The sequence below is a fragment of the Salvelinus fontinalis genome, chromosome 16, assembly GCF_029448725.1.
Source record: "Salvelinus fontinalis isolate EN_2023a chromosome 16, ASM2944872v1, whole genome shotgun sequence".
Lineage (NCBI taxonomy): Eukaryota > Metazoa > Chordata > Actinopteri > Salmoniformes > Salmonidae > Salvelinus > Salvelinus fontinalis.
The window spans coordinates 22,541,574-22,566,815 of NC_074680.1; the positions used below are offsets into that span (position 1 = coordinate 22,541,574).

The window sequence follows — 25,242 nt, forward strand, 5'->3', positions numbered from 1 at the left end:
GGCTGGGTCTGGCTCCCCAGTGGGTCGGCCTGGCCCACCGATGGCTGCGCCAACGCCCAGTCATGTGAAATCCATAGATAGTGACTAATGAATTTATTTAAATTGACTGATTTCCTTACATGAACTGTAAAATATCTGAAATTGATGCATGTTGCGTTATATATTTTTGATCAGTAGGCTGTAGGCTCAACAATGATTGACACTTCATAAACTTCTGTCAGGTATACACATTGCATATTTATTTCCAGTTTGAGTACAATACAAAAATATTGGTTAAATAAAAGCTCTGTGTTGAAACATTAAGCATTTTGTTCATTTCAAAATATAGTAACAAAATAGAGTATAATATTTTAATGTTTTACAAAAGCTTTGAATCTTCATTCCTGCCGGCATGTGTGTTTAAAAGCCTTTCATTTTTGTAAAGCAGATACTAATTTGCATAACACACTATTCCAATCTACGCTAATTCCATTTTGAATACATTTAGCAGAGCACTTAGTAAAGCTACTCCTGCCCATAACACACTGCAGAGGAATCTAATTAGGGGTTGCAAAATTCTAGTAACTTTCCAAATATTCCCAGATTTTGCAGAAATCCCAGTTGGTAGATTGCCGGAATCAGTAAGGAATAAGCAAGAAATCCAGAATCCTCCAAGGATTTTTGGAAAACCTGGGAATTTTGTAAGTTACTGAACTTTTGCAACCCTAAATCTGCTACGGTACATTATAATATTCCGACCTAGCCTGTTGCCAGTGTCTGCTTAGCTAACATTCCACTCCTTGAAGGCTACTCCGTGTCAAGGAGGGTACTGTTAGCTATAAAGACTGGCAACCGGGCTAACTCTGACCTTCATCCCCCAACACTATCCATCTCCTATCCTTGATTCCCAGATCCTTTCAAGAGGAGCACTTCTTTAGGTTCAAGTGAAAGTCCATATGGATGTTCCTTATGTTTGACTACAGACATACAGTTCATGGCTGGCTAGGTTTTTGAACCTGTGTCGATTGGAAAAGGTTGTATATGTGTCTTACTCAATATAGCAGTGCAAGAAGCAGAGTTGGCAGGTAGGCCCACTGTAGCCATTGCTACTCAAAAGAATGCAGCATATCACCCTGTGGTATAAGTATGGTGATGTTTTGTGCTATATCTTGTATTTAAGTTTAACATTAATTTAAAAGCCTCCTAAGAGCTAGATATGTTGGATAATTATATTGAAGAAGCGCATTGCATAAGTTGTTTATAGATAACAGTAGACTGGTATAAATATTCAGTTCAAATCCAGCATGCACTCAACTGTAATACTATGTATGCCTTCAATACAGTTTTGTACAAGTAGGGCCGGCATGCAGTTTCCTTCTATTTTTCCTTAAGAATAAAGTTGTTCAGTCATTTAACGTTCACAATGACAGACGAAGACAGCCCTCTGAGACCTTCCCTGACAGAGAACAGACACAGATTATACTTCAACATTCTGAGACGAGACAGGTTTCAGTCGAACTAACACACACTGACCCCCACTCCCAACAAAAGCTAACAGTTCAAATGTAATCAAATTTAAAACATCGCAAAGCTATTTGTGGGTTATAACCTCGTAAAGACATGTGTGATAAGACACTAATAGAATAACTGGATTTGGTCTCCATTTCCCTAGCAAACCTTAGGTCAGTAAGACACACGTACAGGGACAAATAGAAAAGTGAGTGAATGACAGAAGTCCACACTGGACCGCAAGATCAGTGGGAGTGAGGAGAGTGAGGAGAGAGAGAGAGAGGGAGGGGGAGGAGGAGGAGGGAGATGGTAGAAAGAGAGAGATGAAGAAATAGAGGGGGAGAGAGGTGGGAGATGGTAGAAAGAGAGAGCGAGGAAGAAATAGACAAATAAACTTTGATTTGAAACAGAGGGGGAGAGAGAGGGGAGATAGAAAGAGAGCGCGAGCGAGCAACAGAGAACGAGAGGGGAAAAGGTCAAGGTTGAGAGGTTCATTGCGTCATTTTAAGAGTCTGCTCAAAAAAGGCCCCTCTCCCATAACAGCGGCTATTTCCATCTTATAATCTGGGCCCTGCTGAACATAACGTATAAAAACCAAAGTAAATTTAGCATCTAGAACACTCTGTGGTCCAAGAAAAAGTCAGGGGCCATAGTACAAGGCATTATAATTGCTATATTCACCAAACGGTTTAACTGTGTCAAGGGATCATTACGAAAGTGTTCAAATATAGCATAGAAGCTTGAGAAAAGAGAGCATATTGTTCAAACATGCATACCTACAGTACAGTACAGTATAAGTACGATGTATTTAGACAGTCAAAAGTGGGACATCCTGTATACCATTACTGACTGACTTGCTTTATCATCAGTACCTGTTAGATTTGACTTGACTCATGATAGAACAGATATAGTGTTTTGGTGGACATGAGAACATCCTGCATCTAGAATATCTACTATTCCTGATCATTGAAGCGCTAGGCTATCATTAACACAGTGCTACAATTGATAAGGGTAATCTGTGCAAAAGCCATTATGTACAGGTTGAAAATAAAGCTTTAAAAACAGCTTACACTCATCCAAGAAAAAAAGCAGGTCATTTGTGAGGGTTAAAAGCAGAAGGTCATTTGTGAGGGTTAAAAGCAGAAGGTCATTTGTGAGGGTTAAAAGCAGAAGGTCATTTGTGAGGGTTAAAAGCAGAAGGTCATTTGTGAGGGTTAAAAGCAGAAGGTCATTTGTGAGGGTTAAAAGCAGAAGGTCATTTGTGAGGGTTAAAAGCAGAAGGTCATTTGTGAGGGTTAAAAGCAGAAGGTCATTTGTGAGGGTTAAAAGCAGAAGGTCATTTGTGAGGGTTAAAAGCAGAAGGTCATTTGTGAGGGTTAAAAGCAGGAGGTCATTTGTGAGGGTTAAAAGCAGTTAAAAAAGTGTTATCCACACCAGTCTTTAAAATGGCAGCAAACCAGGATAGGTATTTTTGGTATATGATAGATCACACTCAGTTATTTATCTAAGTTATCTAAGACCATGTAAGCATCCTTTCACCCCTTAAATAAAGGCAATAAAAATCCACCTCCTTATCCCACATCATCTCCGCTCCCTACTCGAACATTATGCTAAGTGTTTGGTGGCCATTAGCTAATATAGTGTGAATAGGAGTGTGGAGCGCTGTTCTCTGTGAAATGCTGCCAGCCTGTGTGATAGAGGAGCTGAATTGGCCTGACTGTGTGAGAACAGCTGAGGTCACCCACCCACACACTGACACATACAGCAGAAACACATTCACACACTGACACATACAGCAGAAACACATTCACACGCTGACACATACAGCAGAAACACATTCACACACTGACACATACAGCAGAAACACATTCACACACTGACACATACAGCAGAAACACATTCACACACTGACACATACAGCAGAAACGCATTCACACACTGACACATACAGCAGAAACACATCCACACACTGACACATACAGCAGAAACACATTCACACACTGACACATACAGCAGAAACACATTCACACACTGACACATACAGCAGAAACACATTCACACACTAACACATACAGCAGAAACACATTCACACACTGACACATACAGCAGAAACACATTCACACACTGACACATACAGCAGAAACACATTCACACACTGACACATACAGCAGAAACACATTCACACACTGACACATACAGCAGAAACGCATTCACACACTGACACATACAGCAGAAACGCATTCACACACTGACACATACAGCAGAAACACATTCACACACTGACACATACAGCAGAAACGCATTCACACACTGACACATACAGCAGAAACGCATTCACACACTGACACATACAGCAGAAACGCATTCACACACTGACACATACAGCAGAAACGCATTCACACACTGACACATACAGCAGAAACGCATTCACACACTGACACACACTCACTGACCCAAACTGACACACACACAGAATGGATTGAGGGTGAAGATCAATGGTCTTCATAGTCCTATATCTCCTCTCCTATGTGGGTGGAGGTCCGTGGTAACGGAGCATGATGTTGAAGGAGCGGGCAAAGTTGTTGGACAGAGAGCAGCTGGAGCCTTCGTCCATCCAGGGCAGGAAGAAGGCAAAGAGAAGCAGAGCCAACAGCAGGAGCCAGAGGGGCAGGGCCACTCGACACACACGGTACAGCAGGCCTGGAGTCTTCTCCTGCAGGGAGTCAATATAGAGACGTTACACACACACACACACTGTAAATATACACATGGAACACACACACATACACATGCACCTAGTCAAATACACAAACACACTCCCAAACAACCCTAGTGTGTACAAACAAACAAATTTTAATTCACGTAATTCAACCCATCAATTTTTGGGGGATAAACAGCTGGGTTTGAGAAAAGAAAATTCATAGACAGAGCAAAGACGGACCATCCATGGGATCAAAATGATAGTCTCTTTTAAGGGAGTGTATACTGTGTCACTTCAACATGGGTCACACAGTAGGGTCAGTGTTAGCTAGTTAGGTAAACAACATAGAAAAGGCTCACAGCTCCCTCAATATAATCAGGATTGTGATGACACACAGACACACACACACACACACACACACACACACACACACACACACACACACACACACACACACACACACACACACACACACACACACACACACACACACACACACACACACACAGTGTTCTTCCAAGTGAAGCGAGAAAATCCTCACCCACTCACTCATGCTCACTATCTTAACAAGACTGCTCCATCAACTGCCAAGACTTTGCTGTGAGTGACACTACAGTTTCTTTCATCTGTGTCTGCTGTTATTTTTCCCATATCAACAACCTGGGGGTAAACTTAGTTAGCTATCCTCCTCATTTTTAGCCAGCCATGCACCTGCTGTGTTCACAGCTCACTGATAGAGACAGAGAGAGCGAGAGAGACAGAGTGAGAGAGACAGAGCGAGAGAGACAGAGCGAGAGAGACAGAGCGAGAGAGACAGAGCGAGAGAGACAGAGCGAGAGAGACAGAGCGAGAGAGACAGAGCGAGAGAGACAGAGCGAGAGAGACAGAGCGAGAGACAGAGCGAGAGACAGAGCGAGAGACAGAGCGAGAGAGACAGAGCGAGAGAGACAGAGCGAGAGAGACAGAGCGAGAGAGACAGAGCGAGAAACAAAGCGAGAGACAGAGCGAGAGACAGAGCGAGAGACAGAGCGAGAGAGACAGAGCGAGAGAGACAGAGCGAGAGAGACAGAGCGAGAGAGACAGAGCGAGAGAGACAGAGCAAGAAACAGAGCGAGAGAAAAAGAGAGAGACAGAGCGAGAGACAGAGCGAGAGACAGAGCGAGAGACAGAGCGAGAGACAGAGCGAGAGACAGAACGAGAGACAGAGCGAGAGACAGAGCGAGAGACAGAGCGAGAGAGACAGAGCGAGAGAGACAGAGCAAGAAACAGAGCGAGAGAAAAAGAGCGAGAGAAAAAGAGAGAGACAGAGCGAGAGACAGAGCGAGAGAGACAGAGCGAGAGAGACAGAGCGAGAGAGACAGAGCGAGAGAGACAGAGCGAGAGAGACAGAGCGAGAGAGACAGAGCGAGAGAGACAGAGCGAGAGAGACAGAGCGAGAGACAGAGCGAGAGACAGAGCGAGAGACAGAGCGAGAGAGACAGAGCAAGAAACAGAGCAAGAAACAGAGCGAGAGAGAAAGAGAGAGAGAGACAGAGCAAGAAACAGAGCGAGAGAGAAAGAGCGAGAGAGAGCGAGAGACAGAGCGAGAGACAGAGCGAGAGACAGAGCGAGAGAGAGAGCGAGAGAAAGAGAGAGAGACAGAGCGAGAGACAGAGCGAGAGACAGAGCGAGAGACAGAGCGAGAGACAGAGCGAGAGACAGAGCGAGAGAGACAGAGCGAGAGAGACAGAGCGAGAGAGACAGAGCGAGAGAGACAGAGCGAGAGAGACAGAGCGAGAGAGACAGAGCGAGAGAGACAGAGCAAGAAACAGAGCGAGAGAGAAAGAGCGAGAGAGAGCGAGAGACAAAGAGAGAGACAGAGCGAGAGACAGAGCGAGAGACAGAGCGAGAGACAGAGCGAGAGACAGAGCGAGAGAGACAGAGCGAGAGAGACAGAGCGAGAGAGACAGAGCGAGAGAGACAGAGCGAGAGAGACAGAGCGAGAGACAGAGCGAGAGAGACAGAGCAAGAAACAGAGCGAGAGAGAAAGAGAGACAGAGCAAGAAACAGAGCGAGAGAGAAAGAGCGAGAGAGAAAGAGCGAGAGAGACAGAGCGAGAGAGACAGAGCGAGAGAGACAGAGCGAGAGAGACAGAGCGAGAGAGACAGAGCGAGAGAGACAGAGCGAGAGAGACAGAGCGAGAGAGACAGAGCGAGAGACAGAGCGAGAGACAGAGCGAGAGAGACAGAGCGAGAGAGACAGAGCGAGAGAGACAGAAGAGACAGAGAGCGAGAGACAGAGAGCGAGAGACAGAGAGCGAGAGACAGAGAGCGAGAGACAGAGAGCGAGAGACAGAGAGCGAGAGACAGAGAGCGAGAGACAGAGAGCGAGAGACAGAGCGAGAGAGACAGAGCGAGAGAGACAGAGCGAGAGACAGAGCGAGAGAGACAGAGTAAAGAAGGCATCAATCTAGCAGTAAAAAACATCCATAATATATTCAGGCAAATGGCAAAAGAACACAACTGAAATTGATTAAAAAAACGAACCAAAAAAGACCACAGATGACAACTGGTTTGATGCAGATTGTAAAATTATAAGGAAAACCACTAGCAAACCAAAAGCAGATACACAAATAATGGTGAATTACACCTTAATTACTGTGAGACTTTAAAACCCTATAAATGTACACTCAGAAACAAAAAAGCACAGTACAACAGCAAGCAGCTGACACTAATTGAGGAGTCCATAAACACAAACAACTTCTGTTTCAAAACTGGAACCCCCCCCAAAAAAATCTAGAGGAATTAGCGATACAAAATGGTGACATATGGACAGCCTAGTGTAAAAAACTCTACAACACTGTTCAAATTGACACACACGCAGAACAATGCCAAATTCATGAGTAGTTGAATGGATTTGAAAAAGCTATAGAGGACAATCAAAATCCATTGGACTCCCATATTACTGACCAGGAGCTCTATAAGAAACTTCAGGCCCTCAACTTCAAAAAGCATGCAGACCTGATGGCATCCTAAATGAGATGCTCAAACTCACTAGTGCAAAATGTCAATTGGCTATATTAAAACTGTTAAATTTGATCCTGAGTGTAGTTTATTTCCCTGACATCTGGAATCAAGGACTCATAACCCCCAATCTTTAAGAACAAAGACGAATTTGACCCTAACAATTCCAGAGGCATTTGTGTGAACAGTATCCTGGGGATGGTTTTCTGTAGTATTATAAATGTAAGAGTTCTAAACTTCCTTAATAAGCACAATGTCTTGAGTAAAATCCTAATTGGATTTATACAAAAACATCGCACGACCGATCATATTTACACACTACACACCCTGATAGATAAACATGTCCGCCAAAATAATACCAAAATATAAGCTTGCTTTATCGACTTCCAAAAATAATTTGATTATATTTGGCATACAGGACTGTTCTACAAAGTTATTGAAAGTGGTGTAGGGAGCTAAACAAATTACATAATTAATTGGCAATATGTGCAGCATCAAAATTGGCAAGAAAATTACCGAATTCTTTAACCAGGGGCGGGGCCTTCGCCAAGGTTGCAATCTGAGCCCTGCACCCTTCAATATTTACATCAATGAATTGGCCACAATTCTAGAACAATCCTCAGACCCTGGTGTTAGTCTCCACAATTCAGAGGTTAAATGCCTGATCTTCACAGATGACCTATACATGCTGTCAGCCAAAGTACATGGTCTACAGCAAAGCCTGGACCTGCTAGAGCAGTACTGCCAGACCTGGGCGCTGGCAGTAAACCCCAAAAAGACGAAAATAATGATTTTCCAGAGAAGATCCAGATCTCAGGGAATTAGACCAAAGTTCTCAATCGGTACAAAATATATAGAGTACTGCACAGACTACTATTACTTAGGTTTAAAAATAAGCTCAACTGACACCTTAATGAGGCAATAAATGAACTGAGAGATAAAGCACGCAGGGCCTTCTACGCCAATAAAAAACACATTCAAATTGAAATACCTATTAAAATGTGGCTAAAACTAATTGAATGTGTCATTGAACCAATTGCACTTTATGGCAGCGAGGTGGTGGGTCCACTTGCAAAACTACAAACAATGCATGCAGGGCAGAATTAGGCCAATATACACTAATAATACAAACTCAAAAAAGAGCAATTAAGTTTCGGAAACATATAAAATATCTCATATCATTCCCAAGCCCTGCAATGCCAAGAGCTGAGCAAAGAAAAGAGTCCCCTCATCCACCTGGTCCTGGGGCTGAGTTCACAAACCTGTTCTACTAACACACTGAAGCCTCAGTCCCCTCATCCACCTGGTCCTGGGGCTGAGTTCACAAACCTGTTCTACTAACACACTGAAGCCTCAGGACCAGAACATCCAATCAATCAGAATAAACCAAATTACAACACAGTCAAAACAAAACTACATTGCTCATTGGGAAACACAAGCACAAACACAATGCAGTGCAACCTGCCCCTAAATCGACAGTACACCGTGGCTAACTGTTTGACCATGGTTACTGATCAAAACCTTAGAGAAACCTTGACAAAGTACAGGCTCAATGAGCACAGGCTTGCCATTGAGAAGGGTAGACACAGGAAAACCTGGCTCCCTGTAGAGGAAAGGCTGTACAACCACGGCACCACAGCAGAACCCAAGACAGATCTGCATTTCTGGCAACATTTTAAAATATAAAACAATTAGAGAGTTTCATTTCCCCAAACCTGAAACCCAAAATGTAATTTAAGGTGCCCCAAAGCTTTTTTACTATCATTCGTTATATAATTTCTCTTTGTTTCTGTCACGTTCTTTCAAAATAGAACCCAGAAGCAGACCAGGACAAGGAGCGTAGAAAGGTGAGTATTTATTTACAAGTAATTGTGAAAGGGTAGATATATCCAGATGGCGTAGCGGGCAGCGGTGGTGAATTGAGGGGAGGAAATAGGTGAATCCAATGGAGTAGCGGAATTCTCCGTCAACCAGGCGGGAATGGGGTGAATGATCCGGGTGAGTAATGTTCATGGCTAACGACCCGGCAGGGAATGGAAGTCAGGTCAGAGCTTTTGAAGGGGAGAGGTGATGATCAGGACAGGTGTGCAGATTACTGATGGGACACAGGTGCGGGTGAACATCAATCTCCCAACAAGCTAATTCGCCCGGCAACCAGACAGGGTGCGTTCCAGGACACCGGAAACACACTCCAGGACAGACACACAGGCAAACCCAGACTCAGGAAGCGGGATTCGTGACAGTTTCATAGTGTGGTTATTATTTTTTTTTTGTTTAGTCACATGACTACCAGACTTAATTGCCATACCTTTTGCCTCATCCCTCTCAACCATAACATTTTTAAATTCCTCATCAATCCAAGGGGATTTAACAGTTTTTACAGTAATTTTCTTAATGAGTGCGTGTTTATTAGTAAAAGGAATAAGTAAAAGGAATAAGTAGTTTCATAAATGCGTCAAGTGCAGCGTCTGGTTGCTCCTCATTACACACCACAGACCAGCAAATATTCTTTATAAACATATGAATCACTACAAAACGTATTGTATGACCTCTTATACACTATACTAGGCCCAGCCTTTGGAACTTTGATTTTCCTAGATATGGCTATTATATTGTGATCACTACGTCCTGTGGATTTGGATACTGCTTTAAAGCAAATATCTGCAGCGTTAGTAAAGATGTGATAAATACATGTTGATGATTTAATTCCTGTGCTGTTGGTAACTACCCTGGTAGGTTGACTGATAACCTGAACCAGGTTGCAGGCACTAGTTACAGTTTTACGTTTTTTTCCTGAGTGGGCAGCTTGATTATAGTCAGTCAATATTTCAATCACCCAGAAAATATACTTCTCTGTTGATATCACATACATTATTAAGCATTTCACACATATTATCCAGATACTGACTGTAGAGATATTTGCATTCCTCAGGCTGCAGCTTAGACCACTGGACCCCTTCAGGCCACACGTTTTTCCCAGTTTGAACTACACTGAATATTAAAGGAATGTTTGACCAAGACAAAATCATTGAGACCGATTGTTAACTGTACCTTAGCTGTCCTGGTGTGTTCCTCTCGGCCAGCAGCACTGGCACCCTGCTGGAAATAAAGCAAGAAAACATACAGGTCAATATACTGCATGTGCTTTATACAGAACAGTGCAGCCAGACCATTACCTAACATTGATGATACACTGCTACCTTCTGGAAGACCAAGGAGGGGAACGGGGGGGAGGGGGTGGATTAATAGAATACACAAGGTGCAATTTCTAAATTGGGTTGTGTATCAGCAGTCACTCAATTAGCCCATGTCGCCCAAAACCTTTTAGATTGTTAAGTTAGTCTGGCGGCCAGCTATCTAAACTTGGAGTAGGAATGGTTGAATTACAAACCGGGGTGGGGCCCATTGATCATCAGTTATCATATTAAAAATGGCAAACATCTGCCTCCACCCCATGGCAAAATGTGTAGAATTGCAGGAAATTAGCTGTAAAACTGCAAATTGTTCTCTCCAACTCCATAGCAAAATGTGTAAAATTACTTTAAAATGTGTTTTTCCCCCTCTTCAATGCCACTAAAATGCAAGATGTGGGGGTATGGATGTGGGTATGTAGAGCCACCCCTCATGATAAATGTAGTTTTTTTTGTGGCCCCCAAAACATCCAAGTTGCCCATCCCTGTGGTAGACCAATGTATCATCTCTTTATTATAGGATACTCTTTAACGCCCTCTGCTGGAGATACATTTTACACAGCACCATATTCCCTATATATTGCACTACTTTTGTCCAGAGCTACAGTATATTCTTGGCTTGTTTCGTTCGTTCTGGACTGATGCCTATCTGAGCATCCTACACAATGCATAATCAATGAGTGCTGATGAAGATTTCATCAGAAGTGCATTATAGTGGCTTGGAAATACAATGCCCTTCTAAAGGAGGTAAATAATTAGTGGGAAAACCTTGTGTCATCATTTTGATGTCGCCAGATTGACTTTAAATGCAGTATAATGTTAGCTACGATTGAGGGGTAGACACTGGCTTTTAGCTAGCTACCGTTAGCATTGCTGGCTATTTTAGCAAAACTTTGCTAGCTAATGACAACATTTCCATTTGTCTAAAGTAAATTTGACGACATGATAATGCTGGCAAAGTTGTTTCCTACTAAACATTTGACTACTTTAGCAACGTAATCATATTTCCAGGCAGTCGTTAGCCTCTGTCCAGAATGACTGGGCTTATCACGACTTCAGAGCAGCTCTACCACACCACTGGTAGAGGGCAGCTTGAGAATGTTCATAACAATGGCATGACATGACCAAGTGACAGAGGTGCAACTTATGAATAGGTCCTAGTCAAAAATAGTGCACTATAAAAAGAGAATAGGATGCCATTTTAGAGGCACAATACAATATTTGCACAGTATTGTTTACCTTGACATTCAACAGGGCCTTGAGGTCTCCAACGTCCTTTAGTTTGGACTTGTAGAGCATCCAGCGATAACGTATCTCCTCCATGCCCACATCCTCAGCCCCACGGTCAGCCCTGGCCCCGGCTACAGCCCAAGCCATCAGTAGTAGCTGGAACTGCTCCTGACCCCAGTCTACACTGGACCGCAAGGTCTGTGGGAGTGAGGAGAGGGAGGGGTGAGAGAGGAAGAAGAAAGAGAGAGGGGGAGAGACAGAGAGGGAGGGATAGAAAGAGAGAGGAAGAGAGAGAGGGGGAAGAAAGAGAGAGGGGGAGAGAGACAGGGAGGGAGGGATAGAAAGAGAGAGGAAGAGAGAGAGGGGGAAGAGACAGAGAGGGAGGGATAGAACAAAAGAGGAAAAGAGAGAGGGGGAAGAGACAGAGAGGGAGGGATAGAACAAAAGAGGAATAGAGAGAGGGGGAAGAGACAGAGAGGGAGGGATAGAAAGAGAGAGGAAGAGAGAGAGGGGGAAGAAAGAGAGAGGGGGAGAGAGACAGGGAGGGAGGGATAGAAAGAGAGAGGAAGAGAGAGAGGGGGAAGAAAGAGAGAGGGGGAGAGAGACAGGGAGGGATAGAAAGAGAGAGGAAGAGAGAGAGGGGGAAGAGACAGAGAGGGAGGGATAGAAAGAGAAAGGAAGAGAGAGAGGGGGAAGAGACAGAGAGGGAGGGATAGAAAGAGAGAGGAAGAGAGAGGGGGAAGAAAGAGAGAGGGGGAGAGACAGAGGGAGGGATAGAAAGAGAAGAAGAGAGAGAGGGGGAAGAGACAGAGGGAGGGATAGAATGAGAGAGGAAGAGAGAGAGGGGGAAGAAAGAGAGAGGGGGAGAGACAGGGAGGGATAGGAAGAGAGAGAGGGGGAAGAAAGAGAGAGGGGGAGAGAGACAGGGAGGGATAGAAAGAGAGAGAGGGGGAAGAAAGAGAGAGGGGGAAGAAAGAGAGACAGGGAGGGATAGAAAGAGAGAGGAAGAGAGAGAGGGGGAAGAAAGAGAGGGGGGGAGAGACAGGGAGGGATAGAAAGAGAGAGGAAGAGAGAGAGGGGGAAGAAAGAGAGAGGGGGAGAGAGACAGGGAGGGATAGAAAGAGAGAGGAAGAGAGAGAGGGGGAAGAAAGAGAGAGGGGGAGAGAGACAGGGAGGGATAGGAAGAGAGAGGAAGAGAGAGAGGGGGAAGAAAGAGAGAGGGGGAGAGAGACAGGGAGGGATAGAAAGAGAGAGGAAGAGAGAGAGGGGGAAGAAAGAGAGAGAGGGAAGAGAGAAGGGGAGTGAACAACAGGGGACGGAGAACTGTTGCATGTGGCTGAGGGATAAGCAGAGGAATTGCTGCATCATGTAATAACAATAAGCAATGTGTCAGTGAGTAATGTCTACACAGGATCTTTGCACAGGAGAATTCAGGCCGCAGTAAATCCTGAAGCAATAATCCTTGAAATCTACTGAAACACACACAGTATATCCCCAATCAAACATCTCCAATCCCCCATCTGCCTTGAATCAATGTCCATCGTCTGCTGACTGAATGTGAAGCGTTCTCTGTGGTCCCATACTGACAGATACACCCTAACCACTAACATGGCCTGATAGTGTCGCAAATGACACCCTATTTCCTTTATAGTGCACTATATTGAACCACAGACCTATTTCAAAAGTAGTGCACTAAATAGAGAATAGGGTGCCATTTAGGATGTCACCTGTCTGACTGTCAGGCAGCTTGTGGTTGGGATGTAACCTGTCTGACTGTCAGGCAGCTTGTGGTTGGGATGTAACCTGTCTGACTGTCAGGCAGCTTGTGGTTGGGATGTAACCTGTCTGACTGTCAGGCAGCTTGTGGTTGGGATGTAACCTGTCTGACTGTCAGTCAGCTTGTGGCTGGGATGTAACCTGTCTGACTGTCAGGCAGCTTGTGGCTGGGATGTAACCTGTCTGACTGTCAGGCAGCTTGTGGTTGGGATGTAATCTGTCTGACTGTCAGGCAGCTTGTGGTTGGGATGTAACCTGTCTGACTGTCAGGCAGCTTGTGGTTGGGATGTAACCTGTCTGACTGTCAGGCAGCTTGTGGTTGGGATGTAACCTGTCTGACTGTCAGGCAGCTTGTGGTTGGGATGTAACCTGTCTGACTGTCAGGCAGCTTGTGGTTGGGATGTAACCTGTCTGACTGTCAGGCAGCTTGTGGTTGGGACGTAACCTGTCTGACTGTCAGGCAGCTTGTGATTGGGATGTAACCTGTCTGACTGTCAGGCAGCTTGTGGTTGGGACGTAACCTGTCTGACTGTCAGGCAGCTTGTGGTTGGGATGTAACCTGTCTGACTGTCAGGCAGCTTGTGGTTGGGATGTAACCTGTCTGACTGTCAGGCAGCTTGTGGTTGGGATGTAACCTGTCTGACTGTCAGGCAGCTTGTGGTTGGGATGTAACCTGTCTGACTGTCAGGCAGCTTGTGGCTGGGATGTAACCTGTCTGACTGTCAGGCAGCTTGTGGCTGGGATGTAACCTGTCTGACTGTCAGGCAGCTTGTGGTTGGGATGTAATCTGTCTGACTGTCAGGCAGCTTGTGGTTGGGATGTAACCTGTCTGACTGTCAGGCAGCTTGTGGTTGGGATGTAACCTGTCTGACTGTCAGGCAGCTTGTGGTTGGGACGTAACCTGTCTGACTGTCAGGCAGCTTGTGGTTGGGATGTAACCTGTCTGACTGTCAGGCAGCTTGTGGCTGGGATGTAACCTGTCTGACTGTCAGGCAGCTTGTGATTAGGATGTAACCTGTCTGACTGTAAGGCAGCTTGTGATTGGGAAGTATCCTGTCTGACTGTCAGGCAGCTTGTGGTTGGGACGTAACCTGTCTGACTGTCAGGCAGCTTGTGGTTGGGATGTAACCTGTCTGACTGTAAGGCAGCTTGTGGCTGGGATGTAACCTGTCTGACTGTCAGGCAGCTTTTGGTTGGGATGTAACCTGTCTGACTGTCAGGCAGCTTGTGGTTGGGATGTAATCTGTCTGACTGTCAGGCAGCTTGTGGTTGGGATGTAACCTGTCTGACTGTCAGGCAGCTTGTGGCTGGGATGTAACCTGTCTGACTGTCAGGCAGCTTGTGGCTGGGATGTAACCTGTCTGACTGTCAGGCAGCTTGTGGTTGGGATGTAATCTGTCTGACTGTCAGGCAGCTTGTGGTTGGGATGTAACCTGTCTGACTGTCAGGCAGCTTGTGGTTGGGATGTAACCTGTCTGACTGTCAGGCAGCTTGTGGTTGGGATGTAACCTGTCTGACTGTCAGGCAGCTTGTGGTTGGGATGTAACCTGTCTGACTGTCAGGCAGCTTGTGATTGGGATGTAACCTGTCTGACTGTCAGGCAGCTTGTGGTTGGGATGTAACCTGTCTGACTGTCAGGCAGCTTGTGGTTGGGATGTAACCTGTCTGACTGTCAGGCAGCTTGTGGTTGGGATGTAACCTGTCTGACTGTCAGGCAGCTTGTGGTTGGGACGTAACCTGTCTGACTGTCAGGCAGCTTTTGGTTGGGATGTAACCTGTCTGACTGTCAGGCAGCTTGTGGTTGGGATGTAACCTGTCTGACTGTCAGGCAGCTTGTGGTTGGGATGTAACCTGTCTGACTGTCAGGCAGCTTGTGGCTGGGATGTAACCTGTCTGACTGTCAGGCAGCTTGTGGCTGGGATGTAACCTGTCTGACTGTCAGGCAGCTTGTGGTTGGGATGTAACCTGTCTGACTGTCAGGCAGCTTGTGGTTGGGATGTAACCTGTCTGACTGTCAGGCAGCTTGTGGTTGGGATGTAACCTGTCTGACTGTCAGGCAGCTTGTGGTTGGGATGTAACCTGTCTGACTGTCAGGCAGCTTGTGATTGGGATGTAACCTGTCTGACTGTCAGTCAGCTTGTGGTTGGGACGTAACCTGTCTGACTGTCAGGCAGCTTGTGGTTGGGATGTAACCTGTCTGACTGTCAGGCAGCTTGTGGTTGGGATGTAACCTGTCTGACTGTCAGGCAGCTTGTGGTTGGGATGTAACCTGTCTGACTGTCAGGCAGCTTGTGGTTGGGATGTAATCTGTCTGACTGTCAGGCAGCTTGTGGTTGGGATGTAACCTGTCTGACTGTCAGGCAGCTTGTGGTTGGGATGTAACCTGTCTGACTGTCAGGCAGCTTGTGATTGGGACGTAACCTGTCTGACTGTCAGGCAGCTTGTGATTGGGATGTAACCTGTCTGACTGTCAGGCAGCTTGTGATGTAACTGTCTGTCAATTCAGCTGCCAAAAGTTATTTTAGTCTTCTAGAGGAAGGCCAGAAGGTTTGTGAATTTGTCAGGGCCTCGCTGTAAGGTTTGTTTATACCATCCTAGGGTTTTGTTTGGTGCACTCTGAACATAATGTCCTCCAGATGAAATACACATGTTTTATGAAGTTATCATGTAGCATGCATATTACTAACCATAAGACGGCCACAGACCTAGAGTAACTTATCATTTTTGTGTAAATATAAACAGGAATGAAATACTGGAAATGCAATAGTGTATATTTCTGAGAAGAAACATCAGCACCAACCATGAGTGTGTTCTGCCTGATCTTGAGTTCTTTGGTGCTCAGCGGTCCCTCTGCGCTGAGAATCCCTGAGAGTGCATCGTTCTCCTTCTGTAGCCAGGCCTCAAACTCCCTCCTCCTGTCCTCATAGTCCCCTGCCCTCAGGGTTGCCCCAACACCTGCCTGAAGGACCCCAACAACAACATGATCAGCAACAACATCAACTTACTGTAGGAAATATATGTAAAAAAGAAAAAAATCAGCTAGCTAATTTTCTTAATATTTCAGTTTATAACGGCAGTTATAACAGTGTATTGAGAGACGAGTCAGTTATAGCATGCCAATTTGAAGTTTATATCTTCCTTTATGAAAATGTGATTATTATGGTTGGAGTTAATAGAATGGGGTGGAGAAACCAGACCGTGGTGTGGTGACTTGAGCCCTGTAGCCTTCCAGAGGGTTTTCTAGCAGAGCCTTGCTGGAATGAAAGAGTGAGACCATCCATGACTGAATCCTCCATCCTGGTCTTGATAGGCGGGAAAAAGCCTCTGTGTCTCAGATGTCCCCCTTCACTGTGGTCTCTCATTTCACCTTTTCCCTCTTCGTAGTTGCCTCTGCTGCCGTGCCCTAGCCCAGAGCCTGACCCTAACCCCACATCTACCTCCATGGCCAGGGATTCAGCCATCCCTCTGGACCTCTGCCCAGCCACCCACTCCCCTGTCCCCCCACGACTGCTGGACCCAGACACCTCCACCACCACTACCCCGCTAACCCTGGAGTCAGAGTCCCCTACTACCTCGCTAACCCTGGAGTCAGAGTCCCCTACTACCTCGCTAACCCTGGAGCCAGAGTCCCCCACCACCCCGCTAACCCTGGAGCCAGAGTCCCCCACTATCCCACTAACCCTGGAGCCAGAGTCCCCCACCACCCCGCTAACCCTGGAGCCAGAGACCCCCACTACCCCACTAACCCTGGAGCCAGAGTCCCCCACCACCCCGCTAACCCTGGAGCCAGAGTCCCCCACTATCCCACTAACCCTGGAGCCAGAGTCCCCCACCACCCCGCTAACCCTGGAGCCAGAGTCCCCCACCACCCCGCTAACCCTGGAGTCAGAGTCCCCCACCACCCCGCTAACCCTGGAGCCAGAGTCCCCCACTATCCCACTAACCCTGGAGCCAGAGTCCCCCACTACCTCACTAACCCTGGAGCCAGAGTTCCCCACTACCCCGCTAACCCTGGAGCCAGAGTCCCCCACTACCCCGCTAACCCTGGAGCCAGAGTCCCCCACTACCTCGCTAACCCTGGAGCCAGAGTCCCCCACTATCCCACTAACCCTGGAGCCAGAGTCCCCCACTATCCCACTAACCCTGGAGCCAGAGTCCCCCACTACCTCACTAACCCTGGAGCCAGAGTTCCCCACTACCCCGCTAACCCTGGAGCCAGAGTCCCCCACTACCCCGCTAACCCTGGAGCCAGAGTCCCCCACTACCTCGCTAACCCTGGAGCCAGAGTCCCCCACCACCCTGCTAACCCTGGAGCCAGAGTCCCCCACCACCCCACTAACCCTGGAGACAGAGTCCCCCACTACCCCGCTAACCCTGGAGCCAGAGTCCCCCACTACCCCGCTAACCCTGAAGCCAGAGTCCCCCACTACCCCGCTAACCCTGGAGCCAGAGTCCCCCACCATCCCGCTAACCCTGGAGCCAGAGTCCACCACCACCCCCCCACCTCCTCTACCATGGGTGCTTCTGCCCCCTGTGTGGCCTGATGTCATCCCTGTGGTTCCCTCCTCTCCCCTCTGATCGTACCCCCCTCTCCAAACGATGGAGGAGTCCACCTCCTCTACACCCAGGCTGTGCTCACCGCCACCCCTCTCCTTCTCCCTTTCCCTCTCCCTGTCCCTGCTTCCACTCCCACCGCCCTGTCTCTGTCTCTGACTGCCCGCCAAGGTTAACGTCATAGGACTCAGTTGTTGACCAAGAGTCTGTCGATCCCTGCCCTGCCTCTCTCCATGTTCAGAGAGATCCATAACCTCCATACTGCCCTCAAACGCTCCATCGAACCAAATACCCTCTTCTGCTCCAAAACTCTGCACTCCTTCCCCTTGCTCCAACCTTCCTCCTAACCCTGTTCTTCCCCCTCTCCCAGCCCCCACCCCATGGCCCTCTCCTGGGGATCTCTCTAGAGCACCCTCCCTACTGCTGCTGGAGCCACTACCCTTGCTCATGTCTCCTCCCTCCCCAGGAAAGAGCTCCCTGCCTGGGCCTGGCCTCTCCCCAGCCTGGCCTCTCACCCTCTCCCTCTGGGTGTCTAAGTCAGGGTCCTCAGAGCTGTGCCCATTCAGCAGCCTGGGAACGGAACAACAGACAGTCAGTACCTAAGGCATCTCTTAAGATTGTGCAATTGGCCGCATTAAATACTTTTCACTCAGATGCAGGGACAGCATATGTAATATAATTACTTTTATGTAGAAGGTTTTTGGAGATAAATGTGCACAAGCCATAAGAGGTTGTTGAGGACCTCAACTGAAATCCACTAAACTACAGATGTAGTAGTAGTAGTAGTATTAGTAGTGGTGCTAGATTACTTCTCCCTTAGAGACCATACCATTCACTAGAGTGGCAGATGTCATAGACCTGCATAGCTATAGAATGTGATAATGGCAGAAATCTTGGTCAGGAATAAATAACCCTTCTTGTGTTCTATATCTAATTCTATGAGTTTTGCATCCAGCCCGAAGTAGTGTGGTGTACCTGAAGAGGTTGAGGCTGAGGTCATGGAGGGCCATCCAGGACTCTCTCAGGTGCTTCATGTCCCTGAGGATGTGCACTCGTCCCTCCTCAGAGGTCCTCTCCAGCACCCCCTGGCCCTGCACCTCTGTCTGGTGCAGCTGCAGCTCCTTCTCTGGGAACTCACCTAGTGCCCTCTACAGGGTTGGAGGAAGAATAACAGGACAGGACGGGACTTAGGCTGTGGCCACATAGAGACTTATGAAAACATATGAAAACAGAAACATATTCATCAGTGTCCGTTTATTCAAACAAGTTTCACCAAATCAGTGTCTACATGTGAAAACAGTCAGTTTCTATGATCTGTGGTTAAAAATATATGTTTTAAATGCTTCTCTGACATTACAGGGTATTAAAAGTTAAAAAACATTTTCAAAACATGTAACAAGTTTCTAGCCAGAGGGAGGGCATTTCTTGCTCCCTACGTCACCGTGAATCTCGTGGTGTTAGAAAATCACTGTTAAAATGTTTTCACTTTTGATGATGTCATCGGGGAGAACTTTTTATCTTTAAAGGGCTCCAAAGCACTCAAATCTTTTTATTTTTTTATTAAACCTTTATTTAACTGGGCAAGTTAGTTAAGAACAAATTCTTATTTACAATGACGGCCTACAACGGCCAAACCCAGACGACATTGGGGCAATTGTGCACCACTCTATGGACTCCCAATCACGGCTGGTTGTGATACAGCCTGGATTCGAACCAAGGTGTCTATAGTGACGCCTCAACCACTGAGATGCAGTGCTTTAGACTGCTGCGCCACTCGGGAGCCCAATCCCTGGGTCGCTCGTCTTTTCAGTTCGCTGCAGCTAGCAACTGGAACGAGCTGCAACAAACACTCAAACCGGACAGTTTTATCTCAATCTCTTCATTCAAAGACTCAATCATGGACACTAACTGACAGTTGTGGTTTCTTTGTGTGATGTATTGTTGTCTCTACCTTCTTGGCCTCTGTGCTGTTGTCTGTGCCCAATCATGTTAGTACCCTGTTTTGTGCTGCTACTACGTTGTGCTGCTGCCATGTTGCTACCATCTTGTGTTGCTACCATGCTGTGTTGTTGTCTAGGTCTCTCTTTATGTAGTGTTGTGTTGTCTCTCTTTTGTGATGTGTGTTTTGTTCTATATTTTTATAAAATGTATATACATTTGAATCCCAGCCCTGCCCCCGCAGGAGGCCTTTTGCCTTTCGGTGGGCCGTCATTATAAATAAGAATTTGTTCTTAACTGACTTGCCTAGTTAAAAATAAAAACAACTCTACAAAACATAACAATTTGCCGTTTTCACATATGTTGACATTGGTATTGTGCCGGAGATACTGAAAATGAAGTTGAAAAGTAAGTGGTGGCTTTGCCCTTTAAAATAACAGACCAGTACCTCAGTCTTGTGCTGTCTGTTGTCCCATCAACATACCATCCTAGACATAACATACCATACTATACCAGAACATAACAGATAAATGTGGAAAGTCAGTACCTCAGCCTCTTGCTGTCTGTTGTCCAGGCTCCACTCCCCAGTAGAACTGAGGTAGGATTCCAGCTTCTGCCTCATAATCATCAGCCACTTCTCCACGTTCAGCAGGCTCTCGTGGAAACTCTCGTGCTCCCCGATGCTCTCCTCACTCTCCTTCACCTTTACCTGACACAGAGAGAGACACATCCAAACATGAATGCACAAATACAGTACATATATGTGCCTGATTAACACTATAGTGCCAACCTTAACCGTACTGTTGACTGGGATATTTTCTTTTCACATTGTCCTTCCCAGCACGCTTCCAGAAACTATAATGATGCGTAACACCAGAAAGCCGGGGTGGCAGCGTAGCATAGTGGTTAGAGTGTTGGACTAGTAACCGAAAGGTTGCAAGATCAAATCCCCTAGCTGACAAGCTACAAATCTGTTGTTCTGCCCCTGAACAAGGCAGTTAACACACTGTTCCTAGGCCATCATTGAAAATAAGAATTTTTTCTTAACTGACTTGCCTAGTTAAATAAAGGTAAAATAATTTTAAAAAGCCCAGCTTGGCTCAGTAGCATGAAAAGGGTCATTGTTAATCTGTGAAGAAAGCATGGAGTTGCCTTCTCTCTCAGAGCCCTTCTTACCCTAACGGACTTGTAAAGGATTCTCCAGTCTCCGTAAAGCCTCTCAAACTGTGTCCTGTTAGCAGAGCTAGACGACACCAGAGTCTCCAGAGCTGTGATGTGGGCCTCACAGTCCTCCAAGTCCTTCTTGATCACCTGAGAGAGGACACAAGCAGTAGCTTATTACTAGTAAAAAAATTATCAATGCCTTATAAATGCTTATAAATGCTTTGCTTATGTACAGTATATGCTTCTCCTAGTACACACTGGAACTGGCTAGAGGAAACCAGTTTGAGAGACAGAGGTATAGATACCGTGAGCACAGAATTAAATAGAACACTAGAATGGACGTTGGCAACAAAACAGTCATCTTGGTGAGGAAAATGTTAATTCTAAAACCTGATCATATGTGGTAATATATTGTATGAAACAATGACATGGCAGTGAGTGACCCACCCGTTGCTGGTCTGACTGGCTCTTCTTGGCCAGTATGTCTGGCTGGAGGCTGTCTGCTGAGATCAGTCTCTCTCTCAGCAGGGTCAGCTTGTTCCTGATTGACTTGCAGGCGTCCCCAAAGTCCTTTGTCCTTGAGATCAAACCCTAAAAGAAAGGACATATCAGAAATTAGGGGTTGCATCTAAAATGGCACCCCATTCCCTAATAATGCACTACATTCAACCAGAGCCCTATGACAAACACACCCCACACAACACCACACACACACACACACACCACCACACACACACACCACACCACACCACACACCTGCAGTCTTGCTTTCCTCTGCAGCAGCTGGTTGTGCAGTAACTCCCTGCTCCTCACGGTGTCATTGAGCTCTGTCATTAGACTCTCTGCTCTGTCTGAGCCGAACACTGAACACAGCAGATCTCTCTTCAACAGCATCAAACGCAACTGCTCCTGCAGCTGCAGACTGTGCTTCAGCAACCTCTGTAGGGGGAATAAGCGAAATAGGGAAAGGCAGTGAGGGAAAATAAAATATAAAATATATAGGCAGGGGATAAATCAAGAAAAGTGTAAGTGTGTAGATGGAAGACAGTAAAAGAGGGGATATTGAAAGGGGAAGGAGAGAAAAAAGGGGGAGATACAAAGACAAATAACGATTTAAGAGGGAACACACCACAGATGAAAGCTATGTGTAGTAGAAATATGTCCCTCTAGTAAATAGATCACACATTTCTTGGTGTCAAAGTACAGCAAGCATATCTTCTTTTTCACAGATCAGGGATTGATTGAGCTCCCTGACCTTTGCTGTCATTACTCCCATATCTGGAGGGGAGTTTAGATTAGGAGGAAGTCATTTTCTGATGGAGAAGGCTAGGACGAGTGTGAAAGAAAAAATTACATACTTACCTGATTTGGTGGATATTAATAGTAAACTATTATATATTTAACTTAGAGTAAGACTGGCCTGCTAATGCTGAGTTTTATGGTGTCCACTCTAGCTTCCTGCAGCTAGTCTGGGTGTCGAGGACATGGGTTTTACTAGAGATAGCTTGAAGCTGACAATTGATTGATGTCTTGGTGATAAAAAACCAAACAGACACATTCCAGTCTATCAATAGTGGTGCATGTGAGACATATGTCTCTGGTCTAACTGGGCCTGCATTCTATAGATGAGATGTGTGTGTCACCGAGATAGAGATAGCCTGGAGGAATATCCTTGCATCTGGGAAACATCTGGGAAATTAGCCTGGAGGAGTAGAACCCCCCCCCCCCCCCCCGAGAAACAACAGGATGAACCCAGGGTGGGTAATGGTGCCCAATCTGCACGGGGGGGGGGGGGGGGTTGAGCCAGCCATGGTTGAAGCAGTTTTAGGTTTGGTATATAAAGACCCGGTATTCTCTGTATGATTCAGACTCTCAGTCCGACAGTCAAGACTGTTGGGTTGACAGTTTCATTATTGCAATAATTAATCGATATTAAATAAAGATGATTGTTTGAAGAAATTACCAAGTCTCTCTTAGTAATGAATTTCCACGACATGTGTCCCAAACTGCACCCTGGTCAAAAATAGTGCACCAAATAGAGAATACGGTGCTATTTGGGACGCATTCTAAGCCAATCTCTGTCCAGTTCCAGTACTGTATGTAGGGATGATTACATTTCCCTAGCTGACCTAATTAAGGTACCATGAATACTGAAGATCTGCTTTTCTCTTTTTATTATCATCTCCAGGCCTTAAGAGCCACAGTTACGACTGAGATTCAGACATTAATGTTCCCCCTTATGAACACAATCCTGGTTTAGCGGTTTGATTGACGGGAGTGACTCTTACTGTAAATATGAGTTTAACTTTTTCTCTATGTATTTTACTTTACTGTATTAAAATGATTTTGTTGTTTGTTTACGTCCTGCTACATCCCTTTTAAAGATGGAATCCGCATTAGGGGAGGCAAGGCCACTGTCTGCCCATGCACCTCTGTTATTGTTTTTACTTTGTGAATGAAATGAAGGTGAGGTGCATCCAGCAGTGTGTAAAACATTACTGCAGTACATATTCTGCTGTTCTATCGCGTGGGCAATGATGTCCGAGGAAAAAAACAGGGTTCATTTTTTTTTACAATAACTTGTTTGTTGTTGTAATATCCTAAACGGGCCGTTTCACCATAAATAATTCCAGTTTTAAGCCTGGTGGAATAATAGTTGATTAAAATCAGTAGCAGTCTGCAGTGTGCTGTTCCTACCTGGATGTTCTGCACCAGCATGGCGACGTGTGAGAACTCAGACACTTCAGCAGAAGACTCCAGCACTTGAGAGACAACCTGACTCCACTGAGAGAATCCATGCAGAGGGTCCTGCAGCACTTGTCTCAGCCCCAACTCTGACTCCACACATAGCTTCACAGCACGACACTTCACACTGCACGGGGACAAAGGAAATGAACATAAGACCGGTTAGGTATGGTGCTTTTCATGCAAAGACCAATATTGCTGAAGATATTTTTTATTTTATTTTTTAGGTATGTTTTAACTTTACATGAATTAAAGACATATGTACTAGGGTTGGGTGGTAAGCAGATTTTCATAACGTGGTATACGGTATTACAGGCAGTGAACACAAGGGGCGCTACAAAAAAGAAAAGCTATATACATACTATTTTGTTTTTACGCACAAAACTAATTTAGGCAGCAAGGATCTTGATCCAGGAGCTAGCCACTCCAGATTCATAACTGGACCTGAGCTGGAGATAATTTATATCTTACATAATTAACTTATAAGCAGCGGTGTAGCACACACCCCCTGAGCATTAGGGTATTGAAAATCATCCCATCCGTATTTCAAAAATACCCCTGTATACGGTGTTGGGTTGTACTTTGAAATACTTGCTACACCAGAAGTTAATGGTTACCTGTATGAGGAATGTACAGTACCAGTCAAAAGTTTGGACACACCTACTCATTCAAGGGTTTTTCTTTATTGTTACTATTTTCTAGATTGTAGAATAATAGAGAATATATCAAAACTATGAAATAACATATGGAATCATGTAGTACCCCAAAAAGTGTTAAACTAATCAAAATATATTTTATATTTGAGATTCTTCAAAGTAGCCACCCTTTGCCTTGATGATAGCTTTGCACACTCTTGGCATTCTCTCAACCAGCTTCATGATGTAGTCACCTGGAATGCATTTCAATTAACAGGTGTGCCTTGTTAGAAGTTCATTTGTGGAATTTCTTTCTTTCTTAATGAGTTTGAGCCAATCAGTTGTGTTGTGACAAGGTAGGGGTGGTATACAGAAGATAGCCCTATTTGGTAAAAGACCAAGTCCATATTATGGCAAGAACAGTTCAAATAAGCAAAGAGAAACGACAGTCCATCATTACTTTAAGACATGAAGGTCAGTCAATCTGGGAAATGTGTGCAGTCTGAAAAAATATCAAGCTCTATGATGAAACTGGCTCTCATGAGGACCGCCACAGGAAAGGAAGACCCAGAGTTACCTCTGCTGCAGAGGATAAGTTCATTAGAGTTACCAGCCTCAGAAAATGCAGCAAAAATAAATGCTTCAGAGCTTAAGTAACAGACACATCTCAACATTAACTGTTCAGAGGAGACTGTGTGAATCAGGCCTTCATGGTTGAATTGCTGCAAAGAAGCCCCTACTAAAAATGGCACTGGAAGAAATGGCAGCAGTTTTATGGGCGCCCAACCATTGTGCTATTATGGGTTTTTTTCGCGTTA

General features: G+C 45.7%; 1 protein-coding gene across 1 annotated transcript in view; it reads right to left on the reverse strand.

The window, feature by feature from the left end:
• Positions 1–212: 212 nt before the first annotated feature.
• LOC129812823 (nesprin-3-like) overlaps positions 213–25,242 on the reverse strand; it is a 62,068-nt gene continuing 37,038 nt past the window's right edge. Inside the window, exons 9-19 of the mRNA XM_055864720.1 lie at positions 23,742–23,916; positions 21,801–21,983; positions 21,492–21,635; positions 21,057–21,191; positions 20,428–20,589; positions 18,918–19,090; positions 16,586–18,512; positions 16,189–16,347; positions 11,622–11,810; positions 10,243–10,290; positions 213–4,201 (exon numbers count right to left, since the gene is read on the reverse strand). Of these exons, the coding sequence (XP_055720695.1) occupies positions 4,013–4,201; positions 10,243–10,290; positions 11,622–11,810; positions 16,189–16,347; positions 16,586–18,512; positions 18,918–19,090; positions 20,428–20,589; positions 21,057–21,191; positions 21,492–21,635; positions 21,801–21,983; positions 23,742–23,916 (3,484 nt within the window). The 3' untranslated portion in view covers positions 213–4,012. The remainder of the gene's footprint in view (positions 4,202–10,242; positions 10,291–11,621; positions 11,811–16,188; positions 16,348–16,585; positions 18,513–18,917; positions 19,091–20,427; positions 20,590–21,056; positions 21,192–21,491; positions 21,636–21,800; positions 21,984–23,741; positions 23,917–25,242) is intronic.